Raw genomic sequence first — 26,270 nt, forward strand, 5'->3', positions numbered from 1 at the left:
TGAACTCGCTCACGCGGTTACTCCTATTATCGTGGCTGTGGTGTTTTTTTTTTATTGTGGAGAAAATTGAAAAGAACATAATCCGCTTTCACGAACGCTTCGCACTTTCGCAAATAAAATAAATTGTTATTTAAAACAATCGCTTCTCATGACCTCTACGGAGCTATTACAATGAATTATTAATAAAAGTTTATGGGTAACATAAAAGAGTAGAAAAAGCACGTCGGGCGCCGGTGTCGGTCCGCCAGCGCAGATCAAAGAGGCTCGAGTGTTATACGTGTGCTATGTACAGCGCACTCCAGAGCCACTCGAACTTATCTTGACCCTCGAACTGAGGTAAAACGGTAGTAAAAATTACACTTCAGAAGCAATTAGTTGAGTAAGTGGAGAGGAAGAAGCCGCGGGGAGGGCGGCTCCTGCAGGCCTATTAATTATTATCAATGAACATGAACGGTATCGATCTGTAATGAAAGGCTAACGTGCGCCGCACTGCGTCCAAGGTCCCAGCTCGCGGCCGCCGCCGCAGCCCCGGCCTTCGCCGAGGACAGGTAGCGTCGCCGAGAAGCGCCGAGAACGTCTCCTCCGCCTCCTTCCCACACGTGGTGCGCAAATATTTATCCGCTCCCGACATCTGCTCCTAGCTTCAACGGAAATTAGGTGCGCGTGGGATTCGCGATACGAGTGATACAACACACCAGTAATATCCGTGAGAACCTTACTCTCGTTAACAATTAGGCGAAATTAAGCGGCCGTAAAGGCTCCTCTCGCGATGTTTACCCTATCATTAACAACGAGAGCTGGACGGAGGATAATGCTGCCGGGACATGCAAATCAGTTTTTCGGGATTGTTAAGCTTTCCCAGAAGGCAAGATACCGTTCGGCAGATGTGAGCAAGCCTCGTGACACGGTCAAGTACAGAGTTTATTTCGATTGGTGTTCAGTTCTCGTTTAAAGGTGTTTTTGACCCGGTTCGTGGCATCTGTGTTGCGGGCCGCGGTGCCGTGTGTGCGTGCGCGAACGTACAGCGTTGTTTTCATTACATTATGGCCGCTTCTCTCGCTTTTACATTTTCGTAATCGCCGATACAAACTCCACTGATAGGGTTGCCGAGACTTTTATTGCTGTACATTTGTGTAACGTACGACCGTTTACGCTCGCGATATTGTTCCTTTCACACGTTCAACTTTGAAATTAATTTTATAGTTTTTTGTTCGCGTCGTTGAGATGTTTCGGATATCGATCGCGGGTCGGGACGTCGTTTGTTTACTTTTCCAGAAAATTGTGATTTCGTGGTTATCCTGTCGCGTGGAGGCTGAGCGGCACGGCAGAGCGGGTGGCGGGCAGCCCTGGCGTGCGAGCGAGAGGGCGCGCTACACGGCGCGACTCGCTGCGTCTCCGTCTGGCGCGTTTTTTGCGGCGCCGGAGTGTGGGAACGCGGCGGCAGGTGGGGCTGCCGAGATTGCGACGCGACATCCGCCCGGCCACAATGCATCTCGCCGAGACGCACAGCTTTGTTTCACAATACGAGACGCGATGTGCTTAACATACGCCAGGACGTCGTAATCACGTACAGACTTACTACTTTATTACTTATAATATTCGATATCTATGATCGATACGCGAAAGCATTCGCCGGACACGAACGATCCTCATGAATGAGCGGTGCGTCCGTTGCTTTTGTTTACAAACGCATGATTCGCGATGGAACGCAAACACGGGCCACACGGGCCGCAGTCACACGCTACCGATATCTAAACTAATAACATCACAACCACAACACAACACAACACGGCTACATCATCACTATTCACCACATTCATCACCTCACTGCTATGTACTTCTAAGAGATCAATATCATATTTTATTTATACTACCTACTAAAATATGATGTCATTTTAAAATCAATTAGAAAATTATGGCGTCGTTAACGTCGGACCAGTTTGACAATTAAACTACAGTCGAGTAGCAATAATTTTGAAGTAATGTAATATGCAGATAAATTACACGTTTATAATTAATCTTTTCGTACAGGTGAACGTCTAATTATAATTTAGTATTGTAAGTTTTTATCAATGTGAATAGATTTACAAAAAAACAATAAAATAAGCTTTTGAGAGGTTCTTGACATTGTATGAATGGGCAATTAGTTTAGCATCTAACGACTCCATTGTGATAAACTTGAGATGTTTATAAAAATAATATGAAAACTTTAATTAGAGTCTGTAATGAAATTTAATGTCCCATCACGAGTATAAAGTGGTGCGTCACACAAAACTATCTCAACAATGAAACACATAAAACTATGTAATGAATTATGTCCGTACGTGGAAATTTCAACATTAAATATATAATCATATTCTGTAATTACTATCAAAATATACCTTATTTTATAGTCGAGACTGTATACAAAAAATAAGTGATTAAAATTATGAGTCGTTCGCTTGGAGGTCGGCCGATGGCACGGGAAGTAGATATAACCTTATAAATAATGTGAATACACTAATAGTGATATGGGACTAATTAAAAATACGATTTACGACTTCGGAGCCATGAGATAATTAGTGCCATTACTATTCGCTATTTGAAATAACAAAACTCTATACAGGAGGTCTATTACAGCTGTCAAAACGGTATTAGAAAATGCCAACATCATATTTTGCCTTATTGAGAGTTTAATAGCTACGTGGCCATATTTATTGGAAACGCTTAACACTCAAACACTACATGAATTCAATACAGACTGTGAGAAGTGGATTTCTTAAACCACCTCGTGGATTATTTAAAGGATGTAATTTTACATTTCCTCTACGGCTTTTTTTCGTTTTTTAATTAAAGTAAATTGCACCTAGTGTCTGTTGTACGAGATAATTCGAAAATCGAACGGTTTGTGGTTTCAAATTCACCTTTTTCATGTTTATACAAGGTGTCTTCTTTATTTACGGAATGTAGGGTGTGTCTGAATTCCATTACATCATGTGGTCACAATTATTATGTTTATGAAAGGAAGTCGGGCTAAAAAATTGTCGTTTGCCTAATGAGGAAGAGTGAATTGTGGGACGCTCTATATATAAAACGTAATATTGGAAATTTAGGACAAGCATGACGACACGCGAATGCGACATAGTCTTTAATTTACAAAAATCAAGGCCTCTTATTTATAGAAAAGTACGGGGAAAGTCCTACAGTATGAATAGAAAATTTGGGTTGAAACAAAATTAGTATACAGCCTACTGATCCATATACTCAGCCCTATTTATACCGGTCTTACTATACGTTTATTTTTAGTTCTTTGTGCGTCGAATTTTTTGTTAGTGGGTGTTCGAATCTAGTACAATCGTGAAGCCAGGTAACGATTTTGCAACAATTGTAAGCTTTACATTGATTTTATAACAATAAGGGAAAGAATGTTAAGAAACTTACGTTTAGAGCAATAGTCGCCCGTCCAGCCGGCCTTGCAGACGATTTCTCCTGATGATGAACAGGTGTAATGTCCAAAAGCATCGTCTCTCGGCCTGCACAGCACCTCGCACCCAGAGCCGTAGTAGTGAGCGGCGCATGTCACTCGGTACGAGAGCCTGAGGTGAGCACCTCCTGGACCTCCCCATCGCTGTTCTTCCTCTATCCATGGACCACCAACATCCGCTATACTTTGCTTCGTCATGCGCGCGATTAGGGTATCTGAAAAGATTGAAAAATAATGTTTTACTCCTAATTTGCATTTCGTTAGCATAGTTAGAAGCATGAAAATCTTCGTTGCGCTGACCTTATGGTGGGGCCTGTGTTGGTATTCACATGCACCTAGTCTAACATGGCTAACGACTGGCCTAATGACGTCATGGCATAGCTTAGTGGCAAAAAATCAGCCGTTGCACATGGCGCTCGCCAGCGCTCGTTAATACGTCGCCATCAGGTGGGCCAGCCTATTAGGCCTCTTTATGAATAATTGAAAATCGACCTCCTTGCTATTATACCTCCTCTAGTTTTGTCTATGAATTTTTTACTTTAGAATTAGAGTTGGTGACTGAAACAGGATAGCTTTACTGAACACAATTCGTTAGAAATTCCTAACTTGATTCTCGCTTTAACAGGACAATTTTAATTATCAAAAATGCGGGTAAAGAGACAAATATTTGTTTATCACCGTGGGAAAGGGTTACAGAAGTAAATTGACCTGTTAACGTCGACCGTTTGACGCCCGCATTCGACCGTGAGATTTCATTGTTCCCAAGCGTGATTCACTGTTTTGATTCGTCGCCGGCGCCCGTTGTGTGATCGATTAATAGTTTTAATACAATCTTTATGTAACACATTACTTGTAAAGCACACGCAAGTAAAACGCAACATAGAAAAAGCCGGCGGACGAGTCCCGCGGCTCGGCAGCCTACCATTACATAAGTGACGCGCAAAAAGCGGTCTGTGAAAACTACCCACTGCATTGATTTGAAAAACTGCCACTCCATTCATCAAACTCGCGTAAGTGCCACTTTTATAGGGCTGCCCTTTTTTACACGAAAAAAAACAACTAACCACCACACTAACATGTTGTATAAAAATCCGAAACAAATTTAATTTAACAAAACAAGATACAAATCTTCGAAACACAAATCCCGAAACAATTTAGAGCTATCAAATTAAAGTTCTATACAAGGAATTAGACGAGTCATGTCGGTGAGAAAACATTTTTTGTCGGTGGCCCATCCTAGTTGGGACAGCTTCGCGGCAGCCCTAGCTAAGAAATCTCAGCGTCGACCAGTTTCTACCTTTATTTATTTCTCGGCGTGTATGGCCACTTTTTTCTCTTGTTGCTTCGATGGGTACATTCCTAAGCCGGTAATCCCAACAGCAGATAAAATTAAACCAGACGCGAAACAAAATTAAAAGGTATATAAAAACGTTCGATCCCGACTAATTTCGTGCGGTATGGTATTATTGTTCCTTTTGTTTCGCTTGTCAGTGCTAAGAAGTCCGTAATGAGAAGGAGATATCGTAATCTTACATCAAGAGAACCTTTCGAATTTACTGAGAGCTTCAGTACGTCCGTGAACGAAAACAGGTCACAGTTCACTGACACCTCCTTCAGTCTCTCATTGTGTAACAAAACATATCCCATATTGATTTACTAACTTTAATAAACGAGAATGTTTCGAAATACTCTTTACCCAATTTTCTAATAGCCGTGTTGACATTGGAACACATCCCGGTATAATTTCGTCACTCATCTGACTCATATTCAAGTAATGTAGTTCATACTGAAATATTATGTAAACAAATCGAAAATAAAACTTTCTAACGAAGTCGCAAAACATCCGACATTAGACATTGTCACGGCATTTGGACAAAATGGCGCAAAGAATCGGATTCAAATTTCAAATATCGATTAAACGATTATTGCGTCTACATTGGAGTAAAGCATAGTGCACACAATTTACCGGTGCCGTGTAGGCTTACAAAGATCGTATCTGTACAATAAATCTAGAAGATAAAACGCGTATGCTACGCCGGCTGTGTACCTAACGAAAATACAATCAGACGAAAGCTATCAATTTATTTCGATCTGGCTTTCATTCCGATTAAATATTATGAAGTTTATTCTACTCAACACTCATCAGTTTTATCGTCTCGAGTTATGCGGAGGAGCGTGAGTGAATATTTAATTTAACTACGAAGCGAACAAAGAAATTATTAAAGCGAAGTGCAGAGTTCGGAGGGAATTAGAAAAATGATGTGTGGGAACTGAGCTCGGGCCGCGTGCAATTTAGTTCCAATGTGCGCACGAGAATTATGGCAACCGTGCACTGCAGCCTCAGGTGCACCAGGGCTGCCGCGCGCGTCATCTCGCTCCAAGCCAAACAATACATCATAGCCTATATATTTAACAAGAAATTGTGCCCCACATAACTAAAACAAACCTGTCCCTGGACTGCGATTAAATTGGGTGCTTAAAACGAAACATAATTAGCTCTCCACCAACCCTACAACATTCGAGACTGTAAGCAATTTGTAGGAAAATTGCGCTCATACAATGTTTTTGTCTTCTATTCGAAGCCGAAACTCCATTCTTCAGAAACGACCGCACAAATTATAGCCATCGTCCTAATTCAACGGCGTAACTATATTAAATGAAGGTGTACCCCACTATCTGATCTATTAATGTAATTCCAATTCACAAATAAATAACACATTTAAAGAAGGACGAGGCACCATCGGGTACGTGCTCCGCCGCCGCCGTGCGCCAGATAACATGTAATTATGGACCCAGAGGTCACTACAAATAAAACGAGAATAAATCCGAACGGCAAACGCCAATAAACAAAAACAAAAGAAAGCGAAATAACCGATAATTTGACTCGGCTACGCTATCGGTGGCGGACGCGAACGATTTGGCTGTTCGAAACGCGATTTTGGGGATACAGGGGATGTGATCACGCGACGCTTCCGTCGATATGATGCATCGATCCATAATCGAGCGGCCGGATGCGGCCGGGCCTGCCCTCTCGTTAACTTGTAGTCCTGCGCTGACAGCGTCTAGCGTGGATGAATCGCTTCGATCTAATTAACGATGGGAGGTTTACCAATGAAATCGAAACCGCGAAGCGGCGCGGCGTTGACGCGCGAAGGTTCGACGACCGTTTTCCGCAGGTGAGGCCCACATCATTAAGCGATGTGTCGATTTCCACTCGTCTCGATTCGGACACCTGCCCGGGCCGGTCGCGCGTCCCGCCGCCGCCGCGCGCCGCACGCTGTGGGAAACTTACATCTCGTCAATGGACCGACTACACAAACAACGCGCCACTTTTGTTTATAAAACTGTCCACTTCTCGCTCTCGAAGAATATTTCTATAGGAGAAGAGCGGCTCGGAGACGTCGCCTCTTGCACTCGATAAATAAATCATCCACTCGAAGCTCGAGTGTCTTGAGGAGCCAAATTAAATATTTCTCAATGTAATTTAAAGAGATTTCGTGTAAGGCCGAAGGAAGGCTCGCGTTTTAAATTCCTATTGTTCAATGAGAAAACACGGACATTTTCGTTCCGCGCGAAGGATCCGATGAATGCTAAGGATTGCACAATATAGTCGTTACGTTTCCAGACGGCTGAGACGTGGTGCTTAACCTTCGTGAAAGCCAATTAACGAAGCGAGTAATCATAAGCGCGACGCGAGAGCCCTGGGAACCGCGCACGGGCCCACCACCGGCTAGAGTAATGAATTGACTAATAATGCACGGCCGGATACCGAGATAAGCAGCCGTCACAACATAACTGTATCGATAATCGCATCTCGGTCGTGTAATGTCAGCCGGCGAGCGGTAGCCGGGCCCGGGGCGCACATCACACCGGCCCGCACCAATAATTGCCTCTACCAATCGCATAACGATAGATTTCACACGGTGTTTTTATCCCAGTTTCGCCTGTGCTCGCTTGTAAAACAAAGTAGTGCAATAATCGTAAACAGTGCGGCCGACGAGGTCTGTAAGCACTTTAAGGTAAACAAAAGCACAGGACGAGACAGGAGTGTGCCCACCTATTATCCGAGAGCATGTGCTGAGCATCTGTCGACAGCGTTTCCTGAGAGCGCCACAACGCCTGTTACATCATAAATCGAGCCTTCCGGAGCGTCTTCCGTGATTTTTTATAATGCTCAAGCCCAACGACGACGAAAGATGAAGTGTAAACTTAAAAATTCCCTGACTTCCCTCCGAGGTGTATTTTTTAGCATCCAGTGAGTAAACAATACGGCGACCCGTTAGTGTGGACCAGGTGCGGGCTCGTCCGCCTCGGGCGCACAACAAAAGATTTCGGTGAAGGAACGAGCGACAACATCAGAATTGCCAGCAACCATTGTTGTATACTTATTTGTTTAGCACAAGAATCTCTTTATACGTCGCCGTGAGCGAGCGATTCTCAATGCGGCGCGTTTATCTATGATATATTGGATTCTCGGAGTCGTGTGTCGCCATTCTTCACTGTCTTGTGCGTTAGCATTCAACGCGCCCAAGGGTCGCGCGACAAAGAATTAGTTACAGGCAACGGTCGCTTTCTAAGCCATTGCAGCTGTTCAATTTGGATATTAGATAAAAAACCGAATGTGATTTAATTAAGCATTAGCCCGGTGAGTCGATAGTGAGTGAACACAAACGGCGTGCGTGTAACCTGTTATTATGGTTGATTAGATTTCTGTTGGTTACATTTCTCGGTAGTGAGACGGCGCCGCCCATCGCTCCCGAGCCGTATTAAAAATATACCCGTCCTCTAAGCTATCCACTTCGGACGCTAATGATTTTCGGTAAACCGGCCCGTAGACACACCTCGCGGTATCTCTAAATCTCCTAAGTAAATCACCGGAGTTTTTTGTTAGTCGGTCAGGAGTAGTAATTATGTCGGTCAGAGTGCAGCGGTATGAAAATCTAATTAAGAAATGGGCGTCTCCGGTCAGTTTTCGCGTCCGCCATTTTAATATTATTTTGAAAATGGAATCGGTATTCGTTCGCCAGCCAGTCGAGTGGTTTGTTTTTTCGTGTGGCAACTGGCAAGGAGTTGTGTATCGATGCACGCGGCGTATTATCACGATGATGTATTTACGAGTCGGGCGGTTACAATTCATTCGGAATCGTTTTTTCGGTCACGCCACGTCGCATGTAAGACATAAACTGTCGATTCTTTATTGGGCGTTTAGGCCTCTGTGATATCGAACGAACGAGCAAAACTTATCCAATCGATTATTATAAATGATAACAATCTAAAATTATATTCGAGCACATGACATCCGTTTAATATGATTTTGCGGTTGCGTTGGCGTGCTTAAGACGAATGTTTTCATACGAAGGATATTAAACAAGGCAGGTAACCAATTTGCCTATATTCGGTAAGTAATTTTCACAGTGCGACGTCTAGTGGCGGTCAACGGCCATCGGAATACATTAGAACATTTCTACTAAATTTTCGTCCTACAGAAGGCTGAGTTTATTAGAATAGCGCGCGCATTGCGAAGCGAAGCACGCGCAGCGCCGCGTGCCTTGAACACCAATCGTCCACACCATGGGAACATTTTTGTCTTCCACGATATGATAATATGAGCATTCAAATATACATACTGTCCGTTAAATGCACGATAAACACCCAGAATTACAGTGAAACCTGAATGTGAGTGAGTCGTGACCGACGTGATTTGAATTTTACAAGCGAACGAAGATTTTCATGACCCTTTTTATCATAATCGTATTATAAAGAGAACAGATTGTGACTTACCATCAGATCTTGACGTTTCGTTCGTATCGTGCCACGCTTCCACTATAAGCGAGAACGTTCCCTGGAAAACGAAACATACATGTTATACATACGCAAATACACAAGATAACAATCAACTACTTGTCGATAAAGGAAGTGAAACTCAAATTGTAACAACTTATTAGCCTACAAGTTACGAGAGCCGTAAACTTTGAAACTTTCACGTACAGCTCACATTGAGCAAGTCCATATTTGTAAGTGACTAAGTCTTGTAGTAATGTAAGCAATCTGTACCCACGCCTCCTCATCCTACCGAAATAATCAATGTACCTACATCATCTTTACAAGCGAGACCTTTGAGTATGGGCGCGGCAGTTGAGAATTTCAAATATTTCCTTTACTTTACGACAATGTTAATGGCCGACGAGTGTAAATGAAGTACATGATAGACAGGTGAACCCGAGAGCAGATGGCAGCGAAATTGTTTCAATATCAGGCTAAAAATAATACTTACGGACGCAATAAGGCAATGACGCTGACCACTTAACGAGTGTACATCGGACGGGACCGTGTTAACGTGCACTCACAAAAAATACCGAGTATCTGATATCAAACTATTGACATTTGTCGATGTTTACATAAGGAGGCGAAACGGCAGTCGAAAATCGATTAAAACCAGATAAGACGACGTGTCAACAGCTTTAAGGCGCCTGCGACGGAACTTATCGGTTTTTTGTCAAGTTCCGTTCATGCAAAAATGTACATGACTCTCGGCTATATGAAATTTCTCCCATCTGAACCGGTCGGCGGTCATAAAACACTCGATACGAGTCGATCCCACCGACACTCGCCGCGCTCACCGAGCTCTCCGGCTTGTGTTCCCGACCTTTACTTCTATAATCGCTGTTTAATTGCGCTATGGATGTGAGTTATCGTCCCACAGAACATCCAAACTAAAATATAAACCCACGGTGCAGATTAATAAGCGGTTAAACGAGTAACACTCAATAAAACAAACTGGTGAGAATAAAAGTCGTTCAGACACTGAAGGCGAGTGGAAACGCGACCCACTTCTATGACATACACACATCGAAATTTATACGCGTTCAACGTGTAAAATATACGAGTGATAGTTTGTACGAGTTTTACAAACATCGGTACTTTTAAAAGTGTGTTAGAGGAAACTAGACGAACAGAGTGAGCTTCTGTGTCGCAATTAATGCACGCGTGATTAAGAGTAAGACGGCCGGAGGGAATCTGTGAAGCATTATAATTACAATAAGCATGTGTCGGGTCGCCGGCGCAGCTGTGCCCGCCGGATACGAAGGGTCACCGCTTAACTAATACCTCATTTGATCGCCACCACCTCCTCTTAACGAGTGATTCAGTTTTTCCTGACAGATGTCGCCCGTCTTCAATTAAGCTCTATGAATGAAAACGCGATTTGCATGGAGGAACAATAGCGTATTTGCATAGGAACTGATACCCGCGTCTCTATAACGAACAATGATTATTGTCGATGGAAATCAATACGAGAAATCCAACGTTTCACAACGCACAGCGTCGTGCCACAAAAAGCGAACGCTTTTTCCATCACTTTTTAAAAGACGAGATCTCAATTAAACTTTCGTTACGTCGACGGGTTTTGACGAATTTATAATAAGTTACGTTAAATACTTAGACAATACAAACGGACGTGTTATCGCTCCTCTCGGAATACTAAACAGCCGGGCCCCGCGGTCGCGGCCAAATTGAACCTTAATCGACACAAAATCATCATTATCAGTATTTGAAAAGTCGATTTATCGTAAACGATACACCAATAAGGAGTGAAAAACGCTTGTCAAAATACTTTATTATGATTTGTGTTGCGTGCACCCGATCAAATATGGCAACTCGTAGTATACACCGTATTGATTTGTTAATCGAGTATGGAGAACGCATTTCGGTCAGCTGTGGCCGGTCGTAAGTATATGCCGGTTCCCACGACAGTGACTCTCGAGCCAGCCCATAAAAAGCGGCCGACGTAAGCGTACGTGTGCAGGTAGCCTTTATAAACGTGTCGAGCTGGCGATACCGTATACTTATACGACGACTCGCTAAGACTCGTTGCCTAGACTTCGCCGGCAATTAAGGAAACGTATTAGGTATTAGCCCGTGTAAACTTCGCTTTATTTATATATAAATTTGACCGTCGTTCGTCACAATTCGACACATTTTGCGTTCTAATTCTGTAACATTGAAGCAATGCTGGCCATCAGTGACGTTAATTACTCCACCGTTCCAAATCCAAACGTGTTCGTTTTTTAGTTTTTATTATTAAAAACATAATATCGGGCGGAGATCGCACCGTATCGAGATACATTAATTGTATCCCTCGAGAGCGATGCGTTAAATTGTATTACGGAGTTGAAAGAACGAATAGACTGATACCACGGTATGAATGCTGGGGAATTATTTGATAATCGTTTTATGGAGGTGCCTAAAGAGGCTACTTCCATATCGGAGCTCGTTCCGATGTTATTTCGTTATTAATTAAAGAATCCAACGAAAGGATACGTGGGAACGGAGCCCAAACTTTTGTGGGTCTTGTTTGTTAGCGCCATGTGTTTGGGATTTGAAGAACAAAAGGTATAATCAGGTGACCGTCCGAAAGGACTCCTCGGACCACGTGTTTCGACCACTATTGTTCTGTTTATTGTTTATTGAAATGAAGTCATTCAATAAATGGCAACAGATGTTCCTCTTGTTTGTTGGTTTTGGTTACAGCTTATTATTAAGCTTTTAAGATAAACAAAAAGCTTTGAAAGTAACTAGCGAGTTTCTCATCGCGGTTCTCAGCATAAACAGTGCTTGGTACCGACTCGAATAAAATGGAACAAGGTCACACTACCATCGGTTTCGGTCAATAGTGCTACAATATCGGAAGTATTTATATAAAACATCACAAAAAGACATTACCGTAGTTCGCTTTCGAGTATCGTTTCGACACGAGAAAATATTTGGAACACAAACACCCGGGCAAGTGGAAGAGTCGTGATTTCATATTTCACACTTTGCCAGTGTGGTAACATCGCTTTGGACAGGTTTTTTTTTTCACTTATACCCCGACAAAGTTGTCTTACGGTCGGCCTCTTAAAATCGATTGTTAGCACAAGGCAATAAGGTTTGGTATTCGATGAATAACTGATCGATTTGTAAATCGAATGTTGTCGCTGTGTTGATATGTAGACAGAACTGAAGAGTTGCCTTTGCCTCGTACCTACTATACGTCAAATTAAAAAAGATATGCAAATTTAAGTCTGGCCGATAAATATGGAACGCGTAACTTGTTTTATTATTAAAAGTGTTCCGAGCGCATTAATTTATTAATGCTTTTAATTATCTTTATCTCCTTCTATTTTGGCATCGATGATTGTGTGGTGCGTTGACCTGATGAATCATAACATTTTTATACCGAAATGGGTTTTTTAAATTTATTTAATAACTGCAATCGAGATTGTGTAATATAACCGTGTGAACGGGAGACTTCCTGTACAAATATTCTCTACAAAAAATTCAGGTCGACAGTTTATTGGCGACATGGAGTACATACACATGCATTCTGTTAGAATGTTAAGCAGTTTCGTGTTAAAGTCAAGTAACTGAGCCTCTCTATTGCGCTGTGGAATAGAGCCGGCGTGCCTCTCTGGTACCGTTTAACTTGTGGGACGCACTTTCGAACATGGTCGGTTAATCCTTGTTGGTGTACGAACACGTCTGCGCAAGCGCATATAGACAAAAGCGAGACGTTCTCAAAGCAACTGACGACCTCGTCGCTCATGTGAACCTACCAAGTTCCAAATTCAAATTGTTAACGAGAGAAATCCTTTGTTTGCGTTCTGAAATGGTATGCTTAAAATGACTAAAAAGCATTGAATAGTTAGTTCCTTTTTTACAAAAGCAATATGATTCTAATGTTATAAAGAGTTTTGGAACTGTTCCAACAAAATAAGACAAGATTTATGACTTTATACATAACGTGTGAATTCATAAACATTTTAGTGTTTTAACAGTTGAAATTATGTCGCTGGACACTCATATTTTTATTGTAATAACCCTGCCAGTTTTTTTTATTGAAACGCACAACTGGTTGTATGACTAAGTAAACCTTATTTAAAACATGTAAACAAACGGGAATAACTGAGTGCACAAAAATATCGAGTTTATTACGAGAGTTGCAGAAATACACATCTGATTATTTTTATTTGATCTGAGATGCGTCAATTAACTAATCTTTATGTCAGGTACGACATAAAATGTTCGACCAATTAGAAGCATTAAACTTTTTCACACGCCAATCATAAATAATAACCATTAAATTGATGCTATAATAAAGTTCCAGTGTTACCGCAGTAAATCCGAGAAAGTAAACACCAATGTGACCACATGGAAAAATTAACCGACTGTTTAGAGTACATTATGAAAGGATTAATTACCTGTGCCCGCTTTACCGGGAAACATTAAAAAGTTGAAAATCCAGTCGTAACTTGAACGAAATGTTATACTTTATAACTGTGACGATTATTTTACGAAACGCAGCTAGGAAACATTATGACAGACGTAACAACTTTTTTACCGCTAACGACCGGTCCGCGGCATATACGAGACACGAAATAAGTCAGACATTAACAATTTATTGCCCTCAATTACAATCATCGCGAAAAAAGACACTCGACGAAGGAATTCGGGACTTTGAATCGGGGCCGAAGTGAAAAAGGGTACCCTTAATTTTCACATGGCATCGGCGGCATTCGCCGGACGGGCCCCGCTCGGCCCGCCGCTGAAGAATTCCAAAAATGAAAATGTCGGCCATAAACAACGGAACGATTTGAATGAAGCATAAGAATTAAAAAATAAAGAAGTAAGTTAACAAATTTTGTGAGACATCCGCGGCCTCTACGGTGATCTGATAACGCGATGAGAAGGGTACGGCGATGAAACCGAAACCGCACTAAAAACAAACAATCTCATGATCGGTTCATCCGGATTTTATCCGAGAATGACGGCACAGCCTCCTTGTACAAGTTTCGACATGATACGTATATCAGTTTTTTATATTTTTTCCTAATCTACTTTGCATATGTGACTTGTAAAACTAGGCGACATTGATGAGTAATATTACCTATAAATACAAATCTGATGACTTTATATTCGAAACACGATAATGGTATGGAAATAAAGTCTTACGCTTGCCAAAAGTGATCGATTCTTAACCACGAGAACATTAATAAATTGTCGGCGTTCTGAGAAAATTTCTACTCTAGAATATTTATTAGAGCAGATGCTATCGATGTTAGATTTTCACATAAATACAAACGTTCGGTCATTCTAATTTGCAAGTTTTGCTAGCGGTGGTTCCCAGCCTATGATCGGCCTTTGACACGTCCATAAATTCGTCGAAGTATGTACGAACGTACGTAAGTACCGGCGCTCCTCCCATACTAAATAATGGCGACGATTTATTCGCGAGGTTGCGGATACGAGTGGAGCATGTGAGCAGCTCACACTGCGACTCACAATTCCTAGAAACTGCGCGCGTGTGATGAATAAAGTCAGGAACGCGCGGAATTTCATCAGTGCAGATTTGAGGGCTCGTCGCGCCCTGCACTCTACGTGAGAACACACCCGCACTCTCGCCTCCGTCGACAAATAAAAATGGAACGCGGCCGATCGCCTAAAACGGACGCGGATTTATTTCTATACGCGACCAGAGACTAGGCTATTTATAATTTGAATTCTGATTGACATCGCTCAATTAAGTATTTAAGCCGCGTACACATTTGTCGTCTAGAAAAAATACCGACGCGCAAATTACTTTTTGGCTACCACAATAAATCGGTCGCTTTGAACAATTTTATTAGTGGCCGTAAACGTTATAGAGACGCAGTTAAAACGTCAGAATTTGACCGTAAACGAGCGTTCATTTGAAAAAGGAGTGTTTTCTTAGCGCTCGGCCCGAGATGCGCTGTAATAACAAGGCCAGTTAAGTTTTATTGTCTATTCACTACTCCGATGAGCTTATTTCTTATCTCGCGCAGCTATGACTAATCATTATTTATTCATGACAGCCAGTTTTCTAATTTTGCAGAGGTGCATTGTTATTTTAGCAACAGGAATGATTGTGCGTTGCGGTTATACTGGTATTGTGCATCGAGTTTATTTAGGCGGATCAGCTAGAAAAGCCGAGGCCAGTTAATTGATAGGTTGCTGAATACCTGTGCAGTGGCTTCGAACAATGCAACCCGAGTAATTATCCACGCTCCGATTGTTTAAATTTGAAACTTATGAAATCGCGTTACAAGTTGTATTGTAATGGAGCGCGCATATTGCTCACTAACGCGCTCCTCGAGACTACTTTTACGTGGAATTTGTTTCGCGATGCTTTTTTCTTTAACTTTAATTGCTCCTCGTCGGAAAGGAGAGAGATAAAAGACGACGTCGAAGAGGGAACAACATCGAATGAGACATTCCATAGCTTCGGTAGACTTTATTAAAAGAAGCGGATGTAGGGGTAAGTATTTTAAGAGGATCCCGACGCGAGCGGATTGAAATAAAGGAAATTATTAAGAGCTCTCTCCATGATAAAAAACGCCGTAGACGGAAGTTACTCCAACTATGGTTTTATAAAGCGTCCGACGCTCATATCGCGTTACATTATGTAGTAATAAGTCGATGATGCGTGCGAAGGTTTTACGTTTTTAGAAGTGGAAACTTATATAAGCAGTGGTCGTCGGGCGAATAACAATGCGGGGCGCGTAACCGATTACGATTCTAACGTAATTACGGACGATTTGTGCTACAAGTTTGGTGTAGGTGTGAGTTTTTACGCGCTGCGCCGCGGATCGTTAATTACTTTCTAATGTGTAAGCCGCTATCGCGCGCAAAAAGCGCCTGAGTTCACACGCGACAATGGATTAAGAACGGCATTCGACGCCGCGTGCGTTACCGTACTATTGTTTTGAAATTCGAATCGAATGTGACGTCACAGCAACGTTAATTTCTGAGAATGGTACACCTGTATATTTTGAAAAAAATAGAACACGCATCAATTATAGCCGTCACGTTGGTACTTAGCAGAAGAATTTTCATACTTTCATTTAACGATGTTATTTGGAGCGTGAAACTATTTTACGAAACATGCAAAATAAGTAACAATCTCTAACATTAGTTACGCCGTTGCTTAGTCTACTTTGTTCCACAATAAAGACGCGTGTTTCTTCACTTAACGACACAAATACATTAATCAGGTACTGAGCCGAGCTTTTTGTTTGAGTTCGCTTTGAATGTTTGAAGATCTGAGACAACACGTTACGTTTGTTTAGTTAATTCTACTCGAGTTAATGACTTCAATACAACGTTCGTATATCTACAACGAAGACCCCCACGGAGAATGAACTTTTCGCTTGGTTGCCTGTAGGGTAGTCGGTATAAAAACGTTAATACGAGCATTAAAGTTTTTAATTAGTGTTAATTAGGTAAAATCACAGTCTCACGGTAAAACAAATAAAACTGGGCTATTTGGTGCTAGATACGAGTGGAAATGCTTTCCGGAAACCCGAGTGGCACACACATGGCCGTGTTATCGATATGCTGTCAAAATAACTTTATTATGTTTATTTATATCGTATTTCCCGTCATTATAAATATTAAATCGACTAAGAAACCATTAATAAGTGTCACAAACTTTACTCATAAAACATAGTTTAAAGTATGCAAGTGTAAATTATTCGTTTCATGAAAAGCTAATTATAAAATTAATTAAACTCATTCATGTGAGCAAAATATGTATTCAGTATTTCTAAAAAATCTAATTTATTATTTCCTCCGACTAACCAACATTCCTTATCACGAAACAGAAAAAAACCTGCTTAGTTATTTTAATTCAAGGTGTTATTTTATTAACGGAATAGATAACATTGCTAATTAAAGAATGCAAGGCCTTCAAGCCGCTCATTACTAGGGCTATTTTTTAGCCCTTAAATGACAGGTTTCCTGCTATATTTTGTCAACTGCTATTTTATTGATGATGTAGTTGCAACATGTTCGACAACGTTAAAATATGAAAGTTATGAATATGTAACAAAAATATGGTCATTTATTTAAAGAATTTCCCCTATTAAGTTATGTTACGGTTCGCTTTCAGTTTTTACCTGATTACAATGGTAGGGGGTCTCGGAGCCTTGTGGGAAAATGACTTGCAAAATATTTTAGAATACGCTCCAGTGAATGCAGAATATTTCGCGCTGCGCTCAGCATTGTTTGCTGTTCAAATAAATGTTTAATATTGGCAGTTATTTAATAACAATGCGAATTAACTATTGATCATTGTTGTTGTAATTGTGTAGCAATACATGATGGACAAATTGTTCAGATAAAACACAATAGATCTTATGAGTAATATCACGCAATACGGATCTTAGAGATTCCATAAAAAGTATAGTTCACGGTCAGCGTGGCATAATGAGGTGCGCGCGCGCATGGCGGGCGGACCCCGCGCATGCGCGGAAGTACACTTTGACATTTGCGCTCTCTCTCCAGCAAATAGCAGGTGTTTTCAATACAAATATCCAATTGCATAAGCGCAGCATTTTTTCGCATTAAAACGGCGCGGATAACGGTCCGTACACATTGTTGAATGAGCTCGTTCATGCCGCGCCTTGGGGTGTAAACACCCCTGGCATTAAGGGCAAGTATCGTTGACCTTTCTCCTATCCGCGGTGTAAACGCTCGCATTAAGCTCACTCTACGTGCGAACACTCGCTCATAATCCGGTCTCACCTCTGTGACATCCGGACTGCCTAACGGGCCTCGAAGCTCGCGCATTACAATATAAAACTTGTGATTTACAAACACAAATTGTTTAAGAGTGAAATAAATGAAATCCCGCCGCCGAGCCGAGCGTTTGAATACAAATGAGATTTCTTTTCGGAGTGAGCCATCTCTTTCTAAACGCTGCATGATAAATCGTTTCTATGCGTCGTTAACGCGCGCGCCGCTTTACTTGTAATTTCACTGTTCGATGTTGTCAGTAATATTAATATGCTCATGACCTATTATCGTGCGGGTCAAATCTCCTTACGAGCCTAGCACCGATTTATTTCACGAGGGATCAGATAAACTTCGGATGCAGTTGCGTTTAAAATTACTCTCGGGGTTGTGTTACGAGCGGGCCCGTTAGTGCTGGCTGAGAGCTTCGGAGATTCCAATTTCAAAATATTGTGATGTTGGCTATCGACAATTCGATGAGTAAATTAAATGTCAAATTCGAAAATCGACCGGCTGTTAGCGTCTCGGCGCGGAGCCGTTCACCTGCCGCGCCAGTCACGAAGCCAGCCTGCGGAACGTTCCATATACTAACACATTACGCGGTACATATTTATTCGTGTGCGCGATATGCCTCGTAAAACAGGCGCTTCTCTGCCCGACGATGACCTCATTGTGAGAAAAAATCCAAGTCAGCTCTAACCGATAATGCTAGGGCAGATTGTATTATTCAAATGCGGTGCATCCGACTGTAACAGAATCGGTAAGCGGGGAGCACTGTGGCGCATATCCGCAGGATTTTAGAATTTAGCGACATATGGAATCGTGGCATATGGGTGACATTTGAACTGCGTCCGACTGCACTAAGATAAACTGCACATGGCGTAAAATCGACCACGTCAACAGTCAGCTTAACCTGTCATTTTTGAAATTTGATAGATTAAAGTATTCCGCGCGGCGCTTTCGCCCAATTGATCGCATGTCAACACACTCAACACATGCGTCGCAATAGAGAGCTCTATGTGAATTTAAACAGGAAGTTTCAATTTAGCGCCAATTCATTCGGAATGATAGCGGTAGTCACCGGACGCACATTTCACTATCCGAAAAAGTTTTAAATTTCGTCTATGCTCAGTTACCTGCAGTTTCGTTTAGTAACCAAATGTCACGTTTTCTCCAGATGGTCAGAGCTTGTGCAAGCGGCCGAGCTTAGGAGCGATTGTTTGCTCAAACATTACGAGACGGTACGACATTTGAAGCGGGCCGCTAAATAAAATACAAATAGCACTCGAAACTCTAGGTCCACACGCGGACTGTGTAAACCGTAGACAATTGACGCCAGCGAAATAACCGTAACTAAGGTCCAATTAAGACGTCCGTTATCCTTGGAATCGAGATAGATCTAAGAGCGATCTGTAAATAAATAACATGTAATTACAATATTGAATCACGATCCCGACCGGCCTCCGCGCTCTAATCGCCGGTGAAGATGAGAACGCAGCCACGACGAAGGCTAACTACAGAACGTCTAATAACATACGACTGCTTGTACAGAGCGACTTCATAATTAATTAAAAATGAACCATTGAACGCTGTAATCCTCCCACGCGGCCGCTCGTTAAACCATCAACAATTCTTATCGTCATCGCTTCTGTCAAATTTGAATATAGAATCCCTTAATTTCTTTTTTACTATTATTTACAGCGAATGAGATGGCTCATAGTGTCTGTGGTCTCCGCGTGGATTATTGGAATTTCAACGTGGAACATCGAACGCGTTGATTTATTGATGTAGGGTTGCTACTTAATGCTTCTTTTACGACGTATTGATTTTACTGTTGCCTACAAAATTAATGAGGTGTTGTTTTGTTTACGAAATGTCATTATCGACACAATAAGAAATGTAAAGTGGAAGACACTCACCGGCCATGTGAAGTCGAACGGGAACACGATGGGATTGCTAAATCCCTCCACGTGAAGGTTGGGCACATCCAGTGAGTTGCCACCCAACACAGGTGTCGTGATGTCACCGAAGGTACACGGTGACGTCGTGTCGATGTTAGCTTGATATATCTTGAGGCACACTCGAAATTTAGTCCTGCACGGCGCCAAACACGGCGCGTCACTATTTGAGGAACCATCACAGCACTGCCCACTACTTAACCTACCCAACGAGTTCGTAAAACTTTTTATCCTAAGTTCGAAGGAACCAGACGTCAGCACCTGAAACAGAGAAAACAAACATTTTTTAGTGAACGTCGTGAAGGCAGAAGGCTACACGAAAGATTAAGTCAGTACAATATATTATCGGTATCATTGTGACAATACAAACAGACGGTCAACACAGCTTTTAACGCCCCAAAGATGTAATCCTCAAACAAAACTATTTGCACAACTGTCCGTGCGATCGATCCCGTTGAGACATTAACGGTTTTACTGGACAAACTTTATGTAGGTCGTTCAAAAATGGGGTTGCAACGACGCGTGTGGGGTGAAAACTGTGACACCCCTAGTTGAATCGAACGTTATTGACGTAACAATATATTTTTTGTAAATCGAACTGTTAAAATATTGCTGCCCCCTGCTTTGTTTTAAACGATCATAGTTTAGACTACCGATTTTTTAAATAAACCGTAGATATTTTGGTCTGCGATGAAAGATAAGTAGACGTCAACGAAACGACTGGAATTCCCCTGAGTTTTTTGTATTGAAAAAATAATAATATCTCGTTTTGGTAGCGCTGCAGAGCCCAGGGTGTACAACCCTTGTATTAATGAAAGAATGCAGTTGGTTGCAATGTATGTAGGGTCAACAAGTTTTAAAACTAATGCGTTAGGGAACGTTAAAGCATTCATTGATCTTAAATTATACAAGTAGGGGCAAAACGTAATGTTTTAAACGTCATAGCAGCAGTTTTTCTAAATGTCTGTTTTAAATATTACAGCATAACTTAGTCCACTAAGTTCTATTAACTTATACAGTTTTTAAGTCCATGGCTGTCGTTCAGTTTTATATGGCATCGGAAGGAAGTGGTAAGTATTAAATTATGGCGGCCATGTTTTAAAAAATCATTACCGGCAACTTTAATACTAAGTTGCGCGGGCGCATATAAACTTAATGAAAAAAAAAACATCATTTCCGGCGCTTTCGTTCTAATTGATTATTTATTTAGCTGACTAAATATATTACAATAATAAATAACATTCATAAAGTTTAGTATTGCTCTCATTAAGCTTGTCGTGTTCGGAATAATTAAATAAATACAATAATGTCTTCAGAATGTTAATATACGACAGTTCCTTTAATGTTAAGTAAATAATATTATGCAAATATTTCTTTGTTTTACATAATTTTATATGTGATATTAGGAACATTGCCGACGAGTATAATGTGTCCATTTTGCGTGGCAATGTAACAAATGGATTATGGTTTTAGTAAAAACTTTTCTAAAGACTTTCCCACGACATGTGACCTTCAGTTTAAATTGTCAAAAGATTACAAGCGACAGACAGAACAATGATCCATTCAACGTCTTATCTCATAGACGGTGTGTCTATCGAGATGTCAAAATTCAGCCCCCGTTCAAACAAAACTGCGGTAAAAAATACACCAGATTTCAACCAACTTCCTGCGGTATGACAGGGGTTAAACTTATCTACGTGTATCCGTACACGCGAAACATATCACCCTCTCTCTCCTCTCGCGAAGGAACAAAGAGGACGGAGTATCCTCACTTCTCACATCCACGTGGATGTCAGGTAGGAGCGGAACCAAAAAAATGCACCAAAAAGATACGCACCACTCTAAACATCCCCTTTTTTGTTGATCTATTGTTTATAAAACGAGTTATAGTAGCAGAGATTGTGATGAATTGTGGCTTACTGTCTTTACCTTCTATCAAGTTCATGTTTAAGAAGTATAAATTACTATCCGATCTTGTCAATGCATGAGTTACGGTAAAAAAGTTGTGTGTTTTAAAAAATAAACGGGCTGTGAGTTTGAACGGTCCGCTTGTAGCCCGGGGCTGCCAACCTAACAATTAAATAATACTTACCGGACTACCGAATAAGTTATGTTTTATTATGTCTTCGGGGGATTTGACGCGATGACTGTCTGATGGATGTTCTTTAGAGTTTATTTTTAATGGCGTTAAAGCGCTTTGTCAATGCTTCTGTTTATCTTTACCATCTTTGATTATACCGTTCGACCTATAAAACTTTAATACCTTTTTTATAGGATTACGAAATTGTTTTAAACATTTCCAATAGCAAATACGGACGGCAGTTGTTTGCTATGCTGCAATGCAACTACTATTGTATAAGCTCACCATCTTGAATGTATGTCAGTAATCAATTACATGAGTGTCTAATTTATTAACATACCACTACAAGTTAATGCATTGGACGTTAGTCGTGAACATCAAAATATTTTTTTTACCACATTGAAAGGAAAGTACTGGCACGTAACATTAATTGCGTTGTGCATCAACGAAACAGTCTAAATTGATTTGAATACCTAATCGACTATCTCGCAACATTTCAGTTAATATATCGACTTACATTAATTCTTTTTAGTTTAATCACGGCGGAATCACGATCTAGACATATTTTAAAATATACTCGACCGAATGATTTATTTGAACATAAAGCGGATGCGATTACTTACGTTTTGTTTCTGAGAGGCGCATAATATAAAGTCGCTTATTGGCAGAGATAATAAGGAGTAATAATGTGAACGCTATTGTATGTAAGTAAGGCAGCGTAAACACTCGTTCAAGCAGGTTGAACGTAGTCTAAAAATAACACAAATAATGAAACACAGGGGAATGTTTTTCATCTCTCCCGTTATACACGCGAAATGTGTTAAAATAAACACCCAAACAGAGTCTTTTAATAGCGCGACGATGTGGCCAGTGCATCAATTCGCAATTCCCAATTTAATTTTGGAATCATCGAGTATGATTTATTTTTCCATTTAAGTTTTTTAGCGTACGTTCTACACATGCCATAAAGATGTTCAGTTTAAAAATAGAACGACGCTCGCGAGATGGAATTAATTGTGTAAGAAAAAACTATAATATTTTGTCCTCCAGCAGCTGATGAATGAACGCTGTTACTAATTGGTTTTCTGACCTGACTTTTCACAGAACTTAGTTTCAATGTTGGTATTGTGTAGAGGGGGACGCGCCGGGTTGGCTCACAAAGGGCGTTCCGTTTCACAGAACGTCTTTAGAGGAAAATAAACGGCGTCTTTTATAAAACGTACCGATATTTAGTCGGGCGACAAATGTTGCGATCTCCTTTGTGTCGATTTCGTTGGCAGCTGTACCGACACAAAAGAAACATACGATCTAAGTCTGGAATTTGAAATTAACGGAGAATCATGAGCGTGGAGCGTAATAGGCCCCGTAGATTGCCTAGAACGTATATGGAAAGCGCATAATAAGGTATTTTGCGGTTATTTAAGCGTGTTGCACAAGCGAATTGAGATTTCGTGCGTCGGTGTACAGAGCGCTATGATCGGAGTCGTGTACTCTCTTATATCGTAAACCAGATCTTCTTGCTTGAATTGTTATTGGGATTATACGTGTGAACCTCTTACTGTGAAGATTGAATACGGAACTTATTAAAATACTTTCGAGTATAAAACCTTTTTGTTCGATCACCAAAATACAATAATCCACTTGATGTCTGTTATGTATAATTGAGTTTTTTGTGTTGAAAATTATATGATGTGGCAGCCGAAACAAATTATTGTCAAACTAATTCTGATCGAAGACACGATAAAATATGAATGTGTGCTTTGAAGGCGGCATGAAGTTATTTTCAATGTAACTGCGATCACCCATTGCACATCGTAATTCGTTGCAACGTTATGAAACGGTATAATACTGTCGACCACAGTTCCGTTTATTTACAACCACCTATGTACATTTTCTGTGCCACAAATAGATAAACACTACAGTACCTACTTACTTTTATGTATTTCGCAATAACTAGACAAGGATTTATTATTAACTTACTTAATTATTTCTAATTGTTGCCCACAGCCAAAGTTATAAATTACACTCAGCTTTTAAGCTAAGTGCGTATTCATATCTGTCAACTTTTAACCTTAACTTTCAACCCACGTGGAAATAGAGAAACCCAGACTCATCACTTCGCTATGCCTGAAGCATTGTGCAACCTACACTAAGTTGCCAGCATCGCTGACACATTTACCCAATTCGGAATTTAATAATTTGCACTGACAACACTAAACAATAGAACCTTAAATTAGAAGGTTACAGGCTGAATTACGCGGCATCCGATAAATTTCGAAATTTGAAAATGTACGAGCTTCTTACTACAAACTCAGTTGCGCACTCGTTCCAAAATAGGGCTGCATTATTTACAAATACATTTATGGCAATAGCTTATCGTAAAACAAATCAATGATCATTCAGTATTCTTTGATAACTTCTCACAAGAAAACTAAGCAATGCGTCTGTTTATAAATAATACATAATATTGACTTCCCCGAGCATCCAGTTTGGTAACATTGCGTAATCTGATCAATGGTCCTGGCGGCCATGTTAGTTTTTTTCGCGAATGACACTGGGAATCAATTAAACGTCCGGTCCGGATTGTAGTGCAAAAAGTTATAAATTTTAATGGCCATACATGGATATAATGAGAGGAACTGAACCACCAATTATGTTATAGCATAATTAATCGGCATTTCTTAAAGCTGGCACATACGTGAACGCGAACGAGCGGGATCAAGAATGTAGTTATTGAGTGATGCATGCTTACAATTGGACCATTACACACTCATCACAATGAGACGAAAACTTAAAATTTCACATAGTTAAGCTGTTAAAAACCCGGCGATTATACGGATTTCGTACCGAGGTCTCATAATTGAGTTGGTTCTCATAGAACAAAAACCATTTTGGACAATGGACGAAATTATAACAGAGTTAAAAACCTACCGTTAAGGAGTTTCACATACTTAAATGGTTATTGTTACTAACATGTCATATGACGATTAATTATTATTGTGCTTTTGTTAAAACGCTGTGTGATTTTCTCCAAAGTGGGAGTTTAAAGCAGCAGGTGGTTTGATAAGGAGCCATTTTTTAAATTGTTGGGAAAACAACGGCAAAACTGTGTAATTAGGTATTTGTAAAGTTAATGGTTTGAACACATAGCACTCGCAACTTAATGAAATGCCTAAACAAAGTTCGCTCGCAGTGTTACTAACTTCAAACAAACGAATACATACACAGTAATTACATTCAAGACAAGTCATTTGCAGAATAACTCTACTTTCTAACATACTTGGGTGAAAATTCGTTTAATTATACAAATATAATAAACTTTATAAGCAGCCACATAACAGTATGTATAACCTACTTTGGTAAGACGATATTTTAAGCAATAAAATGACCATTAAAAAGGTTGGTTTACTTTGATAACCGACTCACGAGTTTGAATTGAACTTTAAATCAACATGTCATAGCTTCAATTAGAATTCGTGAGCCGAGTGGATGGTGGAAAAGCAGATGTTATGTGCTTAAGAGATCCCATTAACGAATGCACCTGCCTCGAGTATAATATTGCCGGGGTTACCAGTTACGAAGTTTTAACTTCCCTTTGCAATTAAAAACAAGATTTAGTTTATATTTTACATGTTAATGTAGTCATCGATTATGTTCACATATTTTTACCTAAGCTGTATTTTTTGTGGTGATTATTTATGAATGCGAGTAATAACTGTTACACATAGACAGAACACACCTAAATTCGAAATATATATTGATTATATCACAAATCGTAACGCAATCATACACGCACAGGTAACGTTCCATGCGAAGTATGACATGCTATGTCCTAGATATGCGACAGGTAGACGCCGAGCGTAATCAAGAATACGTTATAGAATGTAACTGGCAACAATGTCGTACCTATTGCGTTAAAAAAATAACTTGCCAAATGCCCATATACGCCTCGAATAAGGATACAATTATTTATAATCAAGCTATCTGAATAATTTCTTGGGGATAAACGCGTTCACGAATCGAACGAAACAACCTTCAGTGAATTATTTACTTATTTGAAATTGGAAATTATTACGTTGCGGTTTTCGGGCAGACGTGTTTCCGACGCCGCTTCCGATCAAAAAGGCGGTGCAGCGATCACGCGATTCCAGTTGAGTGCGATCAAAGAAAGAATAATGCAGCTGAATTAGCTACCGTCTTG

At 40.6% G+C, this 26,270-nt stretch overlaps 1 protein-coding gene across 1 annotated transcript in view; it reads right to left on the minus strand.

The window, feature by feature from the left end:
- The window catches only part of Delta (neurogenic locus protein delta), a 33,696-nt gene that overhangs the window by 5,255 nt on the left and 2,171 nt on the right, over window positions 1-26,270 (minus strand). The window contains exons 2-4 of the mRNA XM_076128315.1: window positions 19,951-20,250; window positions 9,245-9,305; window positions 3,421-3,678 (exon numbers count right to left, since the gene is read on the minus strand). Coding sequence (XP_075984430.1) covers window positions 3,421-3,678; window positions 9,245-9,305; window positions 19,951-20,250 — 619 coding nt within the window. The remainder of the gene's footprint in view (window positions 1-3,420; window positions 3,679-9,244; window positions 9,306-19,950; window positions 20,251-26,270) is intronic.

Source organism: Anticarsia gemmatalis, chromosome 21 (genome assembly GCF_050436995.1).
Source record: "Anticarsia gemmatalis isolate Benzon Research Colony breed Stoneville strain chromosome 21, ilAntGemm2 primary, whole genome shotgun sequence".
NCBI lineage: Eukaryota > Metazoa > Arthropoda > Insecta > Lepidoptera > Erebidae > Anticarsia > Anticarsia gemmatalis.